The sequence below is a fragment of the Anthonomus grandis genome, chromosome 5 (genome assembly GCF_022605725.1).
Source record: "Anthonomus grandis grandis chromosome 5, icAntGran1.3, whole genome shotgun sequence".
Lineage (NCBI taxonomy): Eukaryota > Metazoa > Arthropoda > Insecta > Coleoptera > Curculionidae > Anthonomus > Anthonomus grandis.
The window spans coordinates 12826496-12844154 of record NC_065550.1 but is presented as its reverse complement, the minus strand read 5'-3'; the positions used below and the strand labels follow the sequence as shown (position 1 = coordinate 12844154).

The window sequence follows — 17659 nt, the reverse complement described above, 5'->3', positions numbered from 1 at the left end:
GAATGATAAAAGAGTATCTATAGATACTTACTATGTATGTCTTTTAAAAAAGCCGACGTATTTTAAAAAACTAGAATTTTTTTAGTTTGATAAAAAAATAGAGCAAATTCGGTATATTCGACATTTGAAGGGTAAAAAAAAACCGTTGCTACTGGTAAAAAATTAAGATTTTTTTAAGAATGATAATACGGTATCTGTAGATACTTACTATGTATGTGTTTTCAAAAAGCCGACGTATTTTAAGAAACTAGAATTTTTTAAGTTTGATAAAAAAATAGACCACATTCGGTATATTAGACATTTGAAGTGTAAAAAAACACCGTTGCTACGGGTAAAAAATTAAGATTTTTTTAAGAATGATAAAAGAGTATCTATAGATACTTACTATGTATGTCTTTTAAAAAAGCCGACGTATTTTAAAAAACTAGAATTTTTTTAGTTTGATAAAAAAATAGACCAAATTCGGTATATTCGACATTTGAAGGGTAAAAAAACACCGTTGCTACGGGTAAAAAATTAAGATTTTTTTAAGAATCATAATACGGTATCTGTAGATACTTACTCTATATGTCTTTTCAAAAAGCCGACGTATTTTAAAAAACTAGAATTTTTTAAGTTTGATAAAAAAATAGACCACATTCGGTATATTCGACATTTGAAGTGTAAAAAAACACCGTTGCTACGGGTAAAAAATTAAGATTTTTTTATGAATGATAATACGGTATCTGTAGATACTTACTATGTATGTCTTTTCAAAAAGCCGACGTATTTTAAAAAACTAGAATTTTTTTAGTTTGATAAAAAAATAGACCAAATTCGGTATATTCGACATTTGAAGGGTAAAAAAACACCGTTGCTACTGGTAAAAAATTAAGATTTTTTTAAGAATGATAATACGGTATCTGTAGATACTTACTATGTATGTCTTTTCAAAAAGCCGACGTATTTTAAAAAACTAGAATTTTTTTAGTTTGATAAAAGAATAGACCAAATTCGGTATATTCGACATTTGAAGGGTAAAAAAACACCGTTGCTAGGGGTAAAAAATTAAGATTTTTTTATCAATGATAATACGGTATCTGTAGATACTTACTATGTATGTCTTTTAAAAGAGCCGACGTATTTTAAAAAACTAGAATTTTTTTAGTTTGATAAAAAAATAGACCAAATTCGGTATATTCGACATTTGAAGGGTAAAAAAACACCGTTGCTACGGGTAAAAAATTAAGATTTTTTTATGAATGATAATACGGTATCTGTAGATACTTACTATGTATGTCTTTTCAAAAAGCCGACGTATTTTAAAAAACTAGAATTTTTTTAGTTTGATAAAAAAATAGACCAAATTCGGTATATTCGACATTTGAAGGGTAAAAAAACACCGTTGCTACTGGTAAAAAATTAAGATTTTTTTAAGAATGATAATACGGTATCTGTAGATACTTACTATGTATGTCTTTTCAAAAAGCCGACGTATTTTAAAAAACTAGAATTTTTTTAGTTTGATAAAAGAATAGACCAAATTCGGTATTTTCGACAATTGGAGGGTAAAATAACACCGTTGCGTATAGGATTAATATTTTTAGGAATTCCAATTCAACATGTATAGTTATTTGAGTACTCTATAAGCTGTTTAAGAGGGTAAAGGAACACTTTTGCTGTGAGTGAAAGTTAGGTTTTTTTAGGGCTGATAATTTAATATCTACCTTTTGTATGTCATAAAAGCCAACACAGCATATTTTGAAAAACTAGAATTAATTTCTACTGATGAATGAACGAACTAATTTTGCTAGATTTAGCACGTAAAGGTATAAAACACCTTTGCTCCAGGTATAATTTTCTGAATATAAAATTAGATTTTCTGTTTTAAGTTCTTTTTTAAATCTTCCTTAAGTGTGTACGCAGTGGAAATTTTGTTGTCTAGAATTTTAATTTGGCCACATTGTTTTTTTGTGATTGAGACGCTTACGCCAAACACGCGGATCGTTCAGATCCTGCTAATAAGTTATTCCAAGCGTGTGTGCGAAAAAGAGACAGCTGATGCAATTGCGTAATGTTTAAGGTAAGGCAATGCGTTTGTTGTTACACTAAAGGATGCCGACGCGTGTGTTCATTGGGTTTATTCTATAACGAACGCTTTATTATAACTTTTGTTTTTAATTTACGTAAATTTGTTTTATTTTCCTTTGTTTTACTATTTACTCTACTATTTTTTAGTTACTAATTATTAATTTAACATATTTTTATTTATTTTAATTTCTATTTGCTTCTCTTACAGTAGTTTATTTAATAAAAAGAAAATGTTTTTAATATCTTATTACCTAGTGGTTCAATTAATGCCAATTAAGGCCAAATTCGTACAAAAAAAAGGAAATTTTTATATAATAAGTGTAATAATTGTAGAGGTTATTTTGAGATCACAATAACACAATTTAAAGCTAAATAATGATTTTAGAATTAATATTGTTAAATTTATAGAGCGTCAGTACGCATATTACTTAAAAGAAAGAACTAAAAAAAGTTATAATGCTTATTTGTTTTTTGTAAAGTCGTATCGCATCAAAAAATACACATAGAACATACATATATGGTTATTGTGGCCATTATTATTGTGAAACTTTTAAACTTGTTTGTCATTTAAGAAATTACAAAGAAGAATGCTCGAATTATATTTCTAATGTGTTTAGTTCTAATTTTAATTTTAAACATGCTGATTATTTGACTGGGCAAGTAAGGAACTGAAAGAACTTTATTAGCGACTCATTTTAGGGATATATATGACTTCTTTATAAATAAAAATAAAAAATATTTTAAAACCTAATAATATTTTCAATTTGACAAGAAATTTGCAGGCAAATAAAAGTGATGGGGTCTATAAAAATATTACGGCGGAATTTTTATCACAACTTGATCGCAAATCTGATAATCGCTTTGATATTTTATGGGTACCATCATCTGGAGTATATTCAGTTTACTGGCAAACTGAATATATATATATCTTACTGTATATATTTTCAGCAAAAAAAAAATGACTTCTTAATATCCTCTATTCGGAAATCCAACCAGAAAGGTCATTTTACATTTAGATGCCACTGGTAGTATTGTCCAACATCATGTTTCAGATAGCAAAGCGATTTTTTTTGAAAACAGAATTTTGTATTATATGGTAGGAGTAAGAGTAGGGTTTGCTAAAGAGGGAAAGGAATGCGTATCTCCAGTTTTTAAAATGATTTGATCCCAGCGAGATTATGTAACAATTCAAACTGGCTCAATAAATTTACATTTTTTTTTGATAAATATAGCGGAAAATGGCCAATTTTTTATACGGTTTTAACTGATTTTTCTTTAGCAGAAATTCATGCAGTATTTTTATTATTTAACAAAATAAGTTTATTACAATATATTAATGATTTTTGGTTTAATTATAGGGTCAGAGTAAGAATATCAAATTTAGAATCTAATAATATTACAAAATACCCAAACCAATGCACGAAATCTTTAATATTTGCAACATTAAAAGCAGCCGCAACAGTTTTCCCTAACAAAACTTAAATATTATACTAAAATGTTTATTAAATATAATTAAGAAAATTTTCATAATGTGCACAACAAATCTGAATAGGAGTAACTGGACTATTGACATGTTTGTTATACAGGGTGTCTCACGACGAATAGACGCGATCGATGTCTCGGAGACTAATTTTTCAAAAATTTTGAAAATTTGGCAACATCGCATAGTCGATGGGGGCCACACAACGAAAATATTTTGACAGTTGTGACGTTTCCGGTTATACCGGAAGTAGGTGTCAACTTCGTTATTTTTAATGGAATACCCTGTATATTTTTACATTTTTGGCTTCCACGTGAAATTCTAGGTATATTTTGTGTATAATGTCCTATACCTAAGTGTAACCGTTTTTGAGATATTTTTAATTTCATGTGAAAAACTATGTTTATAAGCCCTAACATAATTACCGATTACTCCCTTTTAGTAGTCTTCATTTATTGGTTAGTTTCGGTTTTATTTTAAAGCAAGAACCACTTTAAAAGACTATTTTAATATTTGGCTTAAAAAAAGGTATAGGGGGGTCAAAAACTAGCATTAAAAATTGAAATGAAAAAAATCATTAAAAGTCAACTTTTTTAAATGAAAACCCCTTATTTTTATAATTTTTTCATAAAGATAATTAAAAATAAGGTTAACTTTATATAAGGTTATCTAGTCCAAAAATTGATAGTTTTTGAAGTATTGGCAGTTTAAATTTGGCCTAATGTTAAAAGCCGTATAATAGTAGTACACGGCTTAAGGATTGTTGATTCGTTGACCATGACGGTTGTCATAGTAACCGCTACAAGCAACAGTAAGATAATGAATTATAACAGAAATTTACACTTTTTAATTACTTATACATTTAATGCATAATTATAATCCATTGTCTTACTGCCGCTTCCAGCGGTTACTATGACAACCGTCATGATCAACTAATCAACAATCCTTGAGCCCTGTATCTATACGGCTTTTAACATCAGGCCAAATTAGGCCTTCATCGACTGTGCCCTGTTGCCAAATTTTCAAAATTTTTGAATAATTAGTTTCCGAAATATTGATCGCGTCTATTCGTCGTGAGACACCTTGTATAATAAACATGTCAATAGTCCAGTTACTCCTATTCAGATTTGTTGTGCATATTATGAAAATTTTCTTAATTATATTTAATGAACATTTTAGTATAATATTTAAGTTTTGTTAGGGAAAACTGTTGCGGCTGCTTTTAATGTTGCAAATATTAAAGATTTCGTGCATTGGTTTGGGTATTTTGTAATATTATTAGATTCTAAATTTGATATTCTTACTCTTACCTTTGCTGAACAAAAGCTGTTGGAATTTATTTTTTTTTAATGGAAGCACCTATTGTTTTAAAATACTGATTGGGAAAAAAATTTAACAGAATCACAAGAAACAAAGCAAACAAAAAACTAAATTTTTTTTTAAAAATCCTTATTTTATTTCATATTTTTTTAAATATTTTATTTTAATCCGAGAAATGGTTAATTTACAAATGTGCAATGGCGGTGTTAGTAAATTAAATAATTTTTTTAATCCGACATTGTTATCGTATATTATTTAACATTACTTTTCTTACCTATCTCTTTGGTTACCTGTTCCTACTAGAGGTCGTTCCAGCAATGCAAGAGGAAAAAATTATTTCAACTATATAAAAAATTATCTCTTGCATAAAGAACTTCGAAAAAAACCCGTAGTGGATTCTGTAGAAATGTTAGAGAATATGTATTGTCCTGCCATAAGACTATAATGTTAGAAATAAATACAAAATCTTGCGCTGTAAATAAAAGAACAATTGAAATACCGGATGAAAAATGGTGCAAGTGAGTTCGAAGGAAAGATTTATACTATAAGGTATCAGGAAGTAGAAAAATATTAAGCCTTAAACAGTTCTCAAATACACACATGAATTCTTCAATTGTCGAAAATACCAATTTAGTCTATTCTTTTATCATACTAAAAAAATTCTAGTTTTTTAAAATACGTCGGCTTTTTTAAAAGACATACATAGTAAGTATCTATAGATACTCTTTTATCATTCTTAAAAAAATCTTAATTTTTTACCCGTAGTAACGGTGTTTTTTTACCCTTCAAATGTCGAATATACCGAATTTGGTCTATTTTTTTATCAAACTAAAAAAATTCTAGTTTTTTAAAATACGCCGGTTTTTTGAAAAGCCATACATAGTAAGTATCTACAGATACCGTATTATCATTCATAAAAAAATCTTAATTTTTTACCCCTAGCAACGGTGTTTTTTTACCCTTCAAATGTCGAATATACCGAATTTGGTCTATTTTTTTATCAAACTAAAAAAATTCTAGTTTTTTAAAATACGTCGGCTTTTTTAAAAGACATAGATAGTAAGTATCTATAGATACTCTTTTATCATTCTTAAAAAAATCCTAATTTTTTACCCGTAGCAACGGTGTTTTTTTATCCTTCAAATGTCGAAACTACCGAATTTGGTCTATTCTTTTATCAAACTAAAAAAATTCTAGTTTTTTAAAATACGTCGGCTTTTTGAAAAGACATATAGAGTAAGTATCTACAGATACCGTATTATCATTCCTAAAAAAATCTTAATTTTTTACCCGTAGCAACGGTGTTTTTTTACCCTTCAAATGTCGAATATACCGAATGTGGTCTATTTTTTTATCAAACTAAAAAAATTCTAGTTTTTTAAAATACGTCGGCTTTTTGAAAAGACATATAGAGTAAGTATCTACAGATACCGTATTATCATTCATAAAAAAATCTTAATTTTTTACCCCTAGCAACGGTGTTTTTTTACCCTTCAAATGTCGAATATACCGAATTTGGTCTATTTTTTTATCAATCTAAAAAAATTCTAGTTTTTTAAAATACGTCGGCCTTTTGAAAAGACATACATAGTAAGTATCTACAGATACCGTATTATCATTCATAAAAAAATCTTAATTTTTTACCCCTAGCAACGGTGTTTTTTTACCCTTCAAATGTCGAATATACCGAATTTAAAAAAATTCTAGTTTTTTAAAATACGTCGGCTTTTTTAAAAGACATACATAGTAAGTATCTATAGATACTCTTTTATCATTCTTAAAAAAATCTTAATTTTTTACCCGTAGCAACGGTGTTTTTTTACCCTTCAAATGTCGAAACTACTGAATTTGGTCTATTCTTTTATCAAACTAAAAAAATTCTAGTTTTTTAAAATACGTCGGCTTTTTGAAAAAACATACATAGTAAGTATTAACAGATACCGTATTATCATTCATAAAAAAATCTTAATTTTTTACCCCTAGCAACGGTGTTTTTTTACCCTTCAAATGTCGAATATACCGAATGTGGTCTATTTTTTTATCAAACTAAAAAAATTTTAGTTTTTTAAAATACGTCGGCTTTTTAAAAAGACATATAGAGTAAGTATCTACAGATACCGTATTATCATTCTTAAAAAAATCTTAATTTTTTACCCGTAGCAACGGTGTTTTTTTAACCTTCAAATGTCGAATATACCGAATTTGGTCTATTCTTTTATCAAACTAAAAAAATTCTAGTTTTTTAAAATACGTCGGCTTTTTTAAAAGACATACATAGTAAGTATCTATAGATACTCTTTTATCATTCTTAAAAAAATCTTAATTTTTTACCCCTAGCAACGGTGTTTTTTTACCCTTTAAATGTCGAATATACCGAATTTGGTCTATTTTTTTATCAAACTAAAAAAATTCTAGTTTTTTAAAATACGTCGGCTTTTCGAAAAGACATACATAGTAAGTATCTACAAATACCGTATTATCATTCTTAAAAAAATCTTAATTTTTTACCCCTAGCAACGGTGTTTTTTTACCCTTCAAATGTCGAATATACCGAATTTAAAAAAATTCTAGTTTTTTAAAATACGTCGGCTTTTTTAAAAGACATACATAGTAAGTATCTATAGATACTCTTTTATCATTCTTAAAAAAATCTTAATTTTTTACCCGTAGCAACGGTGTTTTTTTACCCTTCAAATGTCGAAACTACCGAATTTGGTCTATTCTTTTATCAAACTAAAAAAATTCTAGTTTTTTAAAATACGTCGGCTTTTTGAAAAAACATACATAGTAAGTATCAACAGATACCGTATTATCATTCATAAAAAAATCTTAATTTTTTACCCCTAGCAACGGTGTTTTTTTACCCTTCAAATGTCGAATATACCGAATGTGGTCTATTTTTTTATCAAACTAAAAAAATTCTAGTTTTTTAAAATACGTCGGCTTTTTGAAAAGACATATAGAGTAAGTATCTACAGATACCGTATTATCATTCTTAAAAAAATCTTAATTTTTTACCCGTAGCAACGGTGTTTTTTTAACCTTCAAATGTCGAATATACCGAATTTGGTCTATTCTTTTATCAAACTAAAAAAATTCTAGTTTTTTAAAATACGTCGGCTTTTTTAAAAGACATACATAGTAAGTATCTATAGATACTCTTTTATTATTCTTAAAAAAATCTTAATTTTTTACCCCTAGCAACGGTGTTTTTTTACCCTTCAAATGTCGAATATACCGAATTTGGTCTATTTTTTTATCAATCTAAAAAAATTCTAGTTTTTTAAAATACGTCGGCTTTTCGAAAAGACATACATAGTAAGTATCTACAGATACCGTATTATCATTCTTAAAAAAATCTTAATTTTTTACCCCTAGCAACGGTGTTTTTTTACCCTTCAAATGTCGAATATACCGAATTTGGTCTATTTTTTTATCAAACTAAAAAAATTCTAGTTTTTTAAAATACGTCGGCTTTTTTAAAAGACATACATAGTAAGTATCTATAGATACTCTTTTATCATTCTTAAAAAAATCCTAATTTTTTACCCCTAGCAACGGTGTTTTTTTACCCTTCAAATGTCGAATATACCGAATTTGGTCTATTTTTTTATTAAACTAAAAAAATTCTAGTTTTTTAAAATACGTCGGCTTTTTGAAAAGACATACATAGTAAGTATCTACAGATACCGTATTATCATTCATAAAAAAATCTTAATTTTTTAATTGTAGCAACGGTGTTTTTTTTACCCTTCAAATGTCAAATATACCGAATTTAGTCTATTTTTTTATCAAACTAAAAAAATTCTAGTTTTTTAAAATACGTCGGCTTTTTGAAAAAACATACATAGTAAGTATCAACAGATACCGTATTATCATTCTTAAAAAAATTATAATTTTTTACCCGTAGCAACGGTGTTTTTTTACCCTTCAAATGTCGAATATACCGAATTTGGTCTATTTTTTTATCAAACTAAAAAATATCTAGTTTTTTAAAATACGTCGGCTTTTCGAAAAGACATACATAGTAAGTATCTACAGATACCGTGTTATCATTCTTAAAAAAATCCTAATTTTTTACCCGTAGCAACGGTGTTTTTTTACCCTTCAAATGTCGAATATACCGAATTTGGACTCTTCTTTTATCATAGTAAAAAAATTAGTTTAGAAAAAGTAGTTTTTTAAAATTGGTTGACTTTCTCAAACGGTATATCCAGTAAGTTAGTAGAGATATTGAGTTGTCATCCCTAAAAAAATCCTCAAATTGCTACCATACCAACGGTGTTTTTTTTGCTTTTTAAACGACTTATATCGAGTTTAAAATAATTTTTTTCCGATAAAATTTTTCATAATTTTTTTAATTGTGTCGACATAATAAAATTAGTAAAGAGGAATTTTTTGCGTTGAGAAAATGCATCTAATGGAAGTTTTAATGCATCTAAAGTTATGCATGTGTTAAATAAACTATCAATTTTCATAAGCGCCGCTTCGACATCGCGCGCGACTCGTGACCACCCGGCAACCGCCGTTGCTGGTATTCCGTTGCTAACATTACTCCGGTTTCGTGTCTTTCTAAAGTCCGAGATAAATGTCGCCAGTCACTATAGCCATTCCCCTCATTAAAACTATTATCAGAAACTTTAAATAATTTACAAGGAAAACAGTACACTGAATCTTTAGATTTTGAGTAAATAAGCCAGGTTCTAGGAACTTTTTCATTGTTAGTTAATGTTTTTTCAAAGTAAGCAGCGCTAAAACATCTATTTAAATGATTAATGGGATAATTAATATTTTTAATTTGAACAGGTCCTATTCCTAAAATCAATAATCTAATATTATCCGTTAATATTTCGGGCCAATATGCTGGATCTTTAAATCGTTCTTCATTTACCTGAATAGCTTCAATGTTCTCAGTTTGGGTATTTGCTGGCGTATTCGTCGAGTGATCATCTTGTTTCAGTTCATCTCCTGATGGTTGTTGATCTCCATCATTTGATTGTTCTACATCGGCATCGGCTTCAGTTGACGTCAAAGATTGAACAACCGGCCTTTGGCTTGTTGAAGGTTGAGGTTGTGCCGGTTGTGGGTTCGTTGATGACGCAAAAAACTTTTTTAACGAACCTGCTAACCGCCTGTCATCTTCCTCCTTTTCTAGCTTCCTTTTTCGGTATTGGGAACCAGAAAGCCTCTTTCGACCATCAACCATCTAAATCAACAAATATTTTTTTTAGAATTGGCACAAAAATCAGACATAACTTTTTTCAATGAAAAATTGCTTAAGGCATGAAGTTCTAAATATTTGGAAGATATTAATAAAATATTTTAAACTTACCGTTAACAACACAAACACAATTTTTATATAAAATGTATTAAAAATAAACACTAATCGACAAGTCGCTTTAAAACTCGCAAATTAAAATAAATTAAAAACAAAAGGGTGGGAATTTCTAAACACACCCCCGCTTATTTCTGCAGCTCCAAAATACATATTATTTATTACCCAAAAGTATTGAAATTCCGCAAGAAATAAATTTCGAGGAATTACTATTGGTGGTACTTTACGCGGCTCTTTTAATTACGCCGCCCTTATAACATCATCAGCACCGGCGGCGCTGGGGCTGAACCCACCATACTTGCGGTGCTATTGTTTTTATTACCTGGTCCTGGTACCTATTTATTTATCTATATAGATTATTATTATTATTATAGCAACGATTCGGGGAACAATGCTCGGTTTCAGTAAACATTGTATTCTGTTGGCGCCTTAATTATAAGTTTTAAATTTTATAAATGTTTGTTATTCATAATTTTTTTTTCATTACTTGGCGCTTTTTTATTTTATTTTTCGGATATTTTGCCGCCCCAAATGAGCGCCGCCCGGGTGCGGCGCACCCCTTGCACCCCCGGCACGGCTCGGCCCTGGTCTCATCATCATATTTTTTTGCAGATTCAAAAAGATTATTAACATTTTTGAATCTGTTCCAAGAAAATTCTACATGCCATCCTACAGTGTATAGGACATCAGTTATTAGGACATTTTTATGGATACTTCTCTATCCTTCTTATTTTTAAAGATATTTAGATAATTTTTTTTATCTTGATTTTTTGAAAAAATGGGGTTTACTAAAATAAGTATATACAACGTGGCCCAGGATTAAAGGAACAACTCAATAACTCCCTTGCATTTTAAACTAACATATATTTGCCATGTAGGTTTGTTAGTTAAATGCGCATTTTTTAACATTCTATTGTATTTAATGCATGTCTGAGGCAACAATTCCTTTTTATATGCTGATTTTTATCAGAAGTCAGACTTTTACAATATTTTGCTTAAAAAATTATAAGTTATCTATTTTGTTGGGTATTATTTCATCGTCACTTTTTCAATAAATATCAATTTAGAAAATACTATCTCATACGCTCAATTACTAAAAAGGAGAAGAAAATAGACTTATTCACGTATTTAGAAGAATTAAATTTGTTCTTTACCGATACTTTTCGGTAGTTAAATCTACTACCGTTTTCAAGGTAAATAAAATAAAATAAAATAAAAAAAAATTAATAAAAAAAATGACTTTTTCTGTATCTCTTTGATTCGTCCAAAAACAATCAAAGATTCTTTTAAATTGACACTTGTTTCACTTTGATAAACTGTTTCAAAAAATAATGGCGAAAATACAACGGTTAATTTTTTAATAGTTAAAAAATTTGATCCTAATATAACTCAATAATAGAAAATATTTAAATAAAATATAAGTCCAATATTCAATTAATTTTACGAATGATCTGTTTTTTCTTTAGCAGAGGAATCCAAGTATCATAAAACTCAACCAAACAAGTAGCTATGCATTTATCCTCTATTAACATTATAAATGCACTTTACTTTAATTTGCATAATTTTGAAATTAGTTCCTTTGCTAAAATTGAAAAAGCAGCCTTGTTTATTATATTGTTATTATCAAACGACTGTTGTGTAATTTTTAAAAATCGTTCTTTTCGGAATTAATTCTTTTCGGTAATGGTCTTTTTGTTAATACATCAATGTAATCTTAATTATACCTATATACAATTTACCACACGTATAAGACATTTTATGTATTACATTTTTATTTAATTCATTTTCATTAAAAGCTTTAGTTTTTGTTAATATACATCGTAATGTATTTTGCGATTTAAAAATAGATTTTATATCTCTTTCTCAAGCAATTATGTTCCAAAAATTCTTTGGGATAATTGTTTTGTATTATTATATTTTATAATAAAGGCTATTAAAGAGATTGATAAGTCGCGTATAAAATTAAATCAACCCCTTTTTGATTTTAACCACTTTTACCACAAATCTTATTTAACCATTTATTCCTGGTTTTTCTGATCCATATTTCCTGATTCAAAAATTGTGCCTTATTGGAGAAAGTGGAGAATGTGATTTATTATTGAGTATCCAATAACGGTTTGTTTGGCAGGATATGCCAAACAAACCGTTTAAAAAAATTTTTACCCGCAAATTTGTAGCTGGTGCAAAATGAATACAATAGGAAGCAAAATTAGGCTGTAAAAGGAATCTAAATAGAATTAGAGTAATCAATGGAGAACAGTCCCATATATTTTTTTATAAAAAAAGGTATATAAAATACGTAAAATATTCCCAATAGGGACCCAATAGGAGTGGATCTGGTGGAAACTAAGTACTACAAATGGAACGACTTATACAGAAGAGTCAGGGAGGTATGGCGCTAACCTAGACAGCTTAGATTATATTTGGTTAGAATACTGTCAGCAATTTAATTATAAAATAGTGTAAACAAAATTGTTTTTTGGGATACATTCGTCGCGGTTCTAAAAACTGATGACAACAAGTAGGTAAATCTGCAGCATATCTAAAAGTTAATTTGAGCTAGTTTGGCAACTACAAATATCCCTAAAATAATAACACAAAAATAAAAAACCACATACATTTTAATATAGTATTGACGTAACATTATACGGCTAGTTATTTACAGCCAGACAAGTTTAAAACGTATAATAATTTAAAACATTCCTGCCTTTATTCTGCGAACTGGTCTTGATTGGTGAACAACCAACTAGTCAGGGTATTTAAGTTCACTAAGCTCGACTGAAGCCCCACCTTATTGTATATTACTTCTGAAACATTGATTTTAAATTTGAAATAACGTTCTTGAGACCTTATGCAAGTATAAATATTTTCTGAAAATACGAGTGGTGTTTTGACTTACTTTCTCTGGAAGAGGTTGGCTTGGAAGTAGTAGGGGTAGTGCCAGCGATTCCAGTGCATCCCGCTCTATACGGATAATCACAAACGTTTAGCTCTGGATTAAAGTGAAGTGTTGGTGGACATGGATGATAATAAGCTGCTCTATTGGAACATTGGCAGAATCCACCGCAATATTCCAAAGCAATATAAGTTGGATCTTCTCCATCGACGGCAGGGCATAAATTGGATACTAAAGCCGGCAAATATAAATATAATTTAAAAAACTTAGGTTTTGGTGTTTATACATTCACTACAGCTACTTGGTCCATCAAACTCAGCTTCAGTAGTGGACACACTATCAACTGGCGTGGTGCTAGTTCCTGCGTTTGTTGTTTCCTTAGTAGAAGTAATTACTACTGTTGACTCTTGAGAAGGCGAGGTATTTTCGTCCATTGTAGATTCTGGGGTAGAGGATGATTCATCGAAATCCACGATGGGTTTTGTGACGTTTTCATCGCAGCCAGCATCCCATGGCGAATCACACACATTTAAAGTTGGGTTAAAGTGTAGGCCTTCAGAACAGTTCATTAAGTGGGCAACTCCATTTGAACATTGCCAAAATTTGGTGCAATCTTTATCAGGTAGATATACTGATTGGTCTCCGTCTTCTGATGGGCAAACTCCTGGAGCTATAAAGTGATAATTTTTAAAATTAATAATTTAAATAAAAGGGTCTACATATACCAATAGGTCCATTGTCACAATCCTGTTCAGAGGGAGTAGTCAGTTCTTCACTATTATTTTCAGTACTCGACTGGTTGTCATTTGAACTAGGTGTACTATTCTCATTTTGTTCCTCAGAGCCTTCAGATGTTACATCTGTATTACTTGAAGTGCTGACTTCTCCATTTCCGGTTGTATCATCTTCTACCGAAGAGCTTACTTCTTCACTAGTAGTTTGAGAAGTAGTTGTTAGATTCGGAGGTCTGGAAGTGACAGGTGTGGTCGATGAAGGCAACGAAGTGGTCCAGACTGAAGTTGTTGTAGGTTCTTGAGGAACTAATATTAAAGCATTAGAGTATTCACATTTTTATTAGCATTGACTTACCGCATGTGCAAGTACATATTGTTGGAGGAGGTAAGCACTCGGGCGTAGCTGGGGCTTGAGTTGTTGTAGTTGTAGTCATACCTTCAGTTGTAGTAGTTACAGCCTCAGTTGTAGACACAACCTCAGTTGTATGTTTTGGGGTACTGGTTTGACCATCAGGTTCAGTAGACGCTTCGGTAGGTTGCTCAGAAGATTCTTCTGTAACCTCTTTCCCGGTTTGCTCACTCACTTGTTCAGTGAAAGATCGTGTTGTGGTTGTTGTTTGTGGTTTCTCGGTGGAAGTTGCCTGAGTTGTTCGCGCAGTAGTTGGGGGTTTAGTAGTAGAAATACTTTGTGTAGTTTTATATGTTGGCTCTGTTGAAAAATATGTTTGTAGAGTATGTCAAAAAAGAAAAAAAACACACCTAAAAACAAATTACCCTTGAACAGGTGTAGTAAAGAAAATAAAAATGCGAAAAAGAAGATTTTGAAAGGGTGCCATGTTGCTATGGGTAGAAGTACTGACTTAATATTCCAGGACCATAAAGCATTCAATGGGAGTGTTTAAACGATGTGACTATGACTCCCTTTTTATTTAATTTTATTTTTGAAAATGGCGGCGCGACGCCATTTTTAAGTTTTACAAAATGAACTAGGAGCCAAACAGTAGCATTTAGGTTGCTAATAATGTGTGCCAAATTTCAAATTTTTATATAAACGCATTCAAAAGATAAGAGGGGGACAATTATTAAGAGCCGTACTTTATAAATAAATTAGATAAATAATTAATAATAAAACTATATGTAATAAAAAAAGGTTATGTATTCCACAACTTTTTATGATAACACTTTGAGGAAAGTCAGGGAGGGCGTGTTTGATTAGAGTATTTATTTTTGCTTAATTTGTTTTGAATGTTTACCTATGTCCTCAGCTTGTCAGAAAAAATATCTATTTTCTAAAGCAAAATATATAAAAGTACTCTTACCTCCAGTTGTAGTTGTTGTTTGTGCTTCCTCAGCGGAAGTTGCTTGAGTAGTTGATATAGTGGTTGGGAGTTTAGTAGTAGAAGCACTTTGTGTAGTTTTATATGTTGGCTCTGTTGAAAAATATGTTTGTAGAGTATGTCAAAAAAGAAAAAAAACACACCTAAAAATAAATTACCCTTGAACAGGTGTAGTAAAGAAAATAAAAATGCGAAAAAGAAGATTTTGAAAGGGTGCCATGTTGCTATGGGTAGAAGTTCTGACTTAATATTCCAGGACCATAAAGCATTCAATGGGAGTGTTTAAACGATGTGACTATGACTCCCTTTTTATTTAATTTTATTTTTGAAAATGGCGGCGCGACGCCATTTTGAAGTTTTACAAAATGAACTAGGAGCCAAACAGTAGCATTTAGGTTGCTAATAATGTGTGCCAAATTTCAAATTTTTATATAAACGCATTCAAAAGATAAGAGGGGGACAATTATTAAGAGCCGTACTTTATAAATAAATTAGATAAATAATTAATAATAAAACTATATGTAATAAAAAAAGGTTATGTATTCCACAACTTTTTATGATAACACTTTGAGGAAAGTCAGGGAGGGCGTGTTTGATTAGAGTATTCATTTTTGCTTAATTTGTTTTGAATGTTTACCTATGTCCTCAGCTTGTCAGAAAAAATATCTATTTTCTAAAGCAAAATATATAAAAGTACTCTTACCTCCAGTTGTAGTTGTTGTTTGTGCTTCCTCAGCGGAAGTTGCTTGAGTAGTTGATATAGTGGTTGGGAGTTTAGTAGTAGAAGCACTTTGTCTAGTTGTAGTGGTTGGCTGTATTGAAGGGCTATTGTCCCCCTTGCAACCAGCTTGATCTGGCCAGTCACAAACGTTTAAAACGGGGTTGAAGTGTAGACCAGCTGGGCACGTATGCTGGTAAGCTATACCATTTGAACATTGCCAGAATTTTGTACAATCGGGATCGGGGAAATAGGTGGAATCCGGACCATCTACAAGAGGGCATTCTCCAGAAACTGAAAGTTTTTGAGATACATTTTAAATATATTGATTTTTTGCATTATCGTCATATTTATAGTAAATTAAAGATTTGTAATTTAAAAAAGTAATATAAAAATAGTAAAAAAAATATTATTTACACTTTAATAATCAAACTTGTATGATCATAAGCACAGATAAATGAGACTTTTATTTAAACTTTAAGTAATATAAACCAGGCCTCTTATATTGAACAACAAATTAATATTTAGCTTTATTGATAAAATTAATTGGCCTTAAGCTTTTGATCAAAATTCTAAAAATAATTTTTTTCGTATTTTTTTAAGCCTGTCTTTTCATTTTATTTTGCATACTTTTAGAAAACTCTAAACAAGCTGCCATATAATATTTAACAAGAAAAAGATATAAAAGAAGGAACACGTTTGCAGTTTTTGTTTCTTGGCTTAGTACGATTTTTTTTCAAAAATAAAAAATGTTTTGTTTTTTGACAATTCCAGAATTTTTATTCAAAAAATTAAACAAAAAATTATTATAAAACTGATTTTTTTTCTAAATTAAACGAGAAAGAATAAAAGAAAATTAAAAAAAGAACCTGTATTCCACAACTTTTCATGATACCCTTTTGAGCAAAGTCAGGGAGGGCGAGTTTGATTAGGAAAGATTGTCTACTCCTAAGCTTATCTGAAAAAATTATTTATTTACTGAAACAAAGTGTTTAAAGGCATTGTTACCTCCAGTTGTAGTTGTTGTTTCCGCTTTCTCAGTAGAAGTTGCTTGAGTAGTTATGGTTGACGGTTTAGTAGTAGAAGCACTTTTTGTAGTTGTAGTAGTTGGCTGTGTTAAAGGGGTATTGCCTCCCTCGCAACCAGCTTGATGGGGCCAGTCACAAACGTTTAAAACAGGGTTGAAGTGTAGACCAGCTGGGCAGGTATGCTGGTAAGCAACACCATTTGAACATTGCCAGAATTTTGTACAGTCAGAATCGGGGAAGTAGATAGAATCTGGACCATCTACAGGAGGGCATTCTCCAGATGCTGGAATTTTTTGAGTCAGATTTTAAATATATTGATTTTTTTGCAACCACATCATCTTGCATTCATATTTATAGTAATGTAATGGTTATTAATTATAAAAAGTAAGATGAAAACAGTGAAAATATTATTATTTGCACTTTATGATATACAATATGAAACTTATATGTTGTTAAGAACAGATAAGTGAGAGAGACTTTTATTTGAATCTTAATTAATATAAACTAGGCTTTTTTTATCTATCAATAAATTAATATTTAGCCTTATTATTGAACAAAATCCTAAAAATGTTTTTAGTTTTATTGCTATTTTTATTTAAGCTTGTCTTTTAGTTCCATATTGTATATCTTGGTAAAGTCTAAAATAGCCACCATATCATATTAAGCGAAAAAACTCAAAAAGTCATAAAAGAAATAATAAATTTTTTAGTTTTTGTTTTATTGTTTAGTAAGATGGTTTTC

The 17659-nt window shown here is 29.9% G+C and overlaps 1 protein-coding gene across 9 annotated transcripts in view; it reads right to left on the bottom strand.

Moving 5' to 3' along the window:
• The window catches only part of LOC126736934 (mucin-5AC-like), a 44833-nt gene that overhangs the window by 10809 nt on the left and 16365 nt on the right, over window positions 1-17659 (bottom strand). For 2 of the 9 annotated variants that reach the window (XM_050441588.1, XM_050441597.1), the window contains 7 exons: window positions 16899-17201; window positions 15876-16184; window positions 15155-15265; window positions 14191-14544; window positions 13827-14141; window positions 13388-13771; window positions 13105-13332 (listed from right to left, as the gene is read on the bottom strand). In XM_050441588.1, the coding sequence (XP_050297545.1) occupies window positions 13105-13332; window positions 13388-13771; window positions 13827-14141; window positions 14191-14544; window positions 15155-15265; window positions 15876-16184; window positions 16899-17201 (2004 nt within the window). Of the gene's footprint in view, window positions 1-12808; window positions 13013-13104; window positions 13333-13387; window positions 13772-13826; window positions 14142-14190; window positions 14545-15154; window positions 15266-15875; window positions 16185-16898; window positions 17202-17659 lie in introns of those variants that run through there. The other 7 variants (XM_050441593.1, XM_050441589.1, XM_050441592.1 and 4 more) reach the window with 7 other exon arrangements.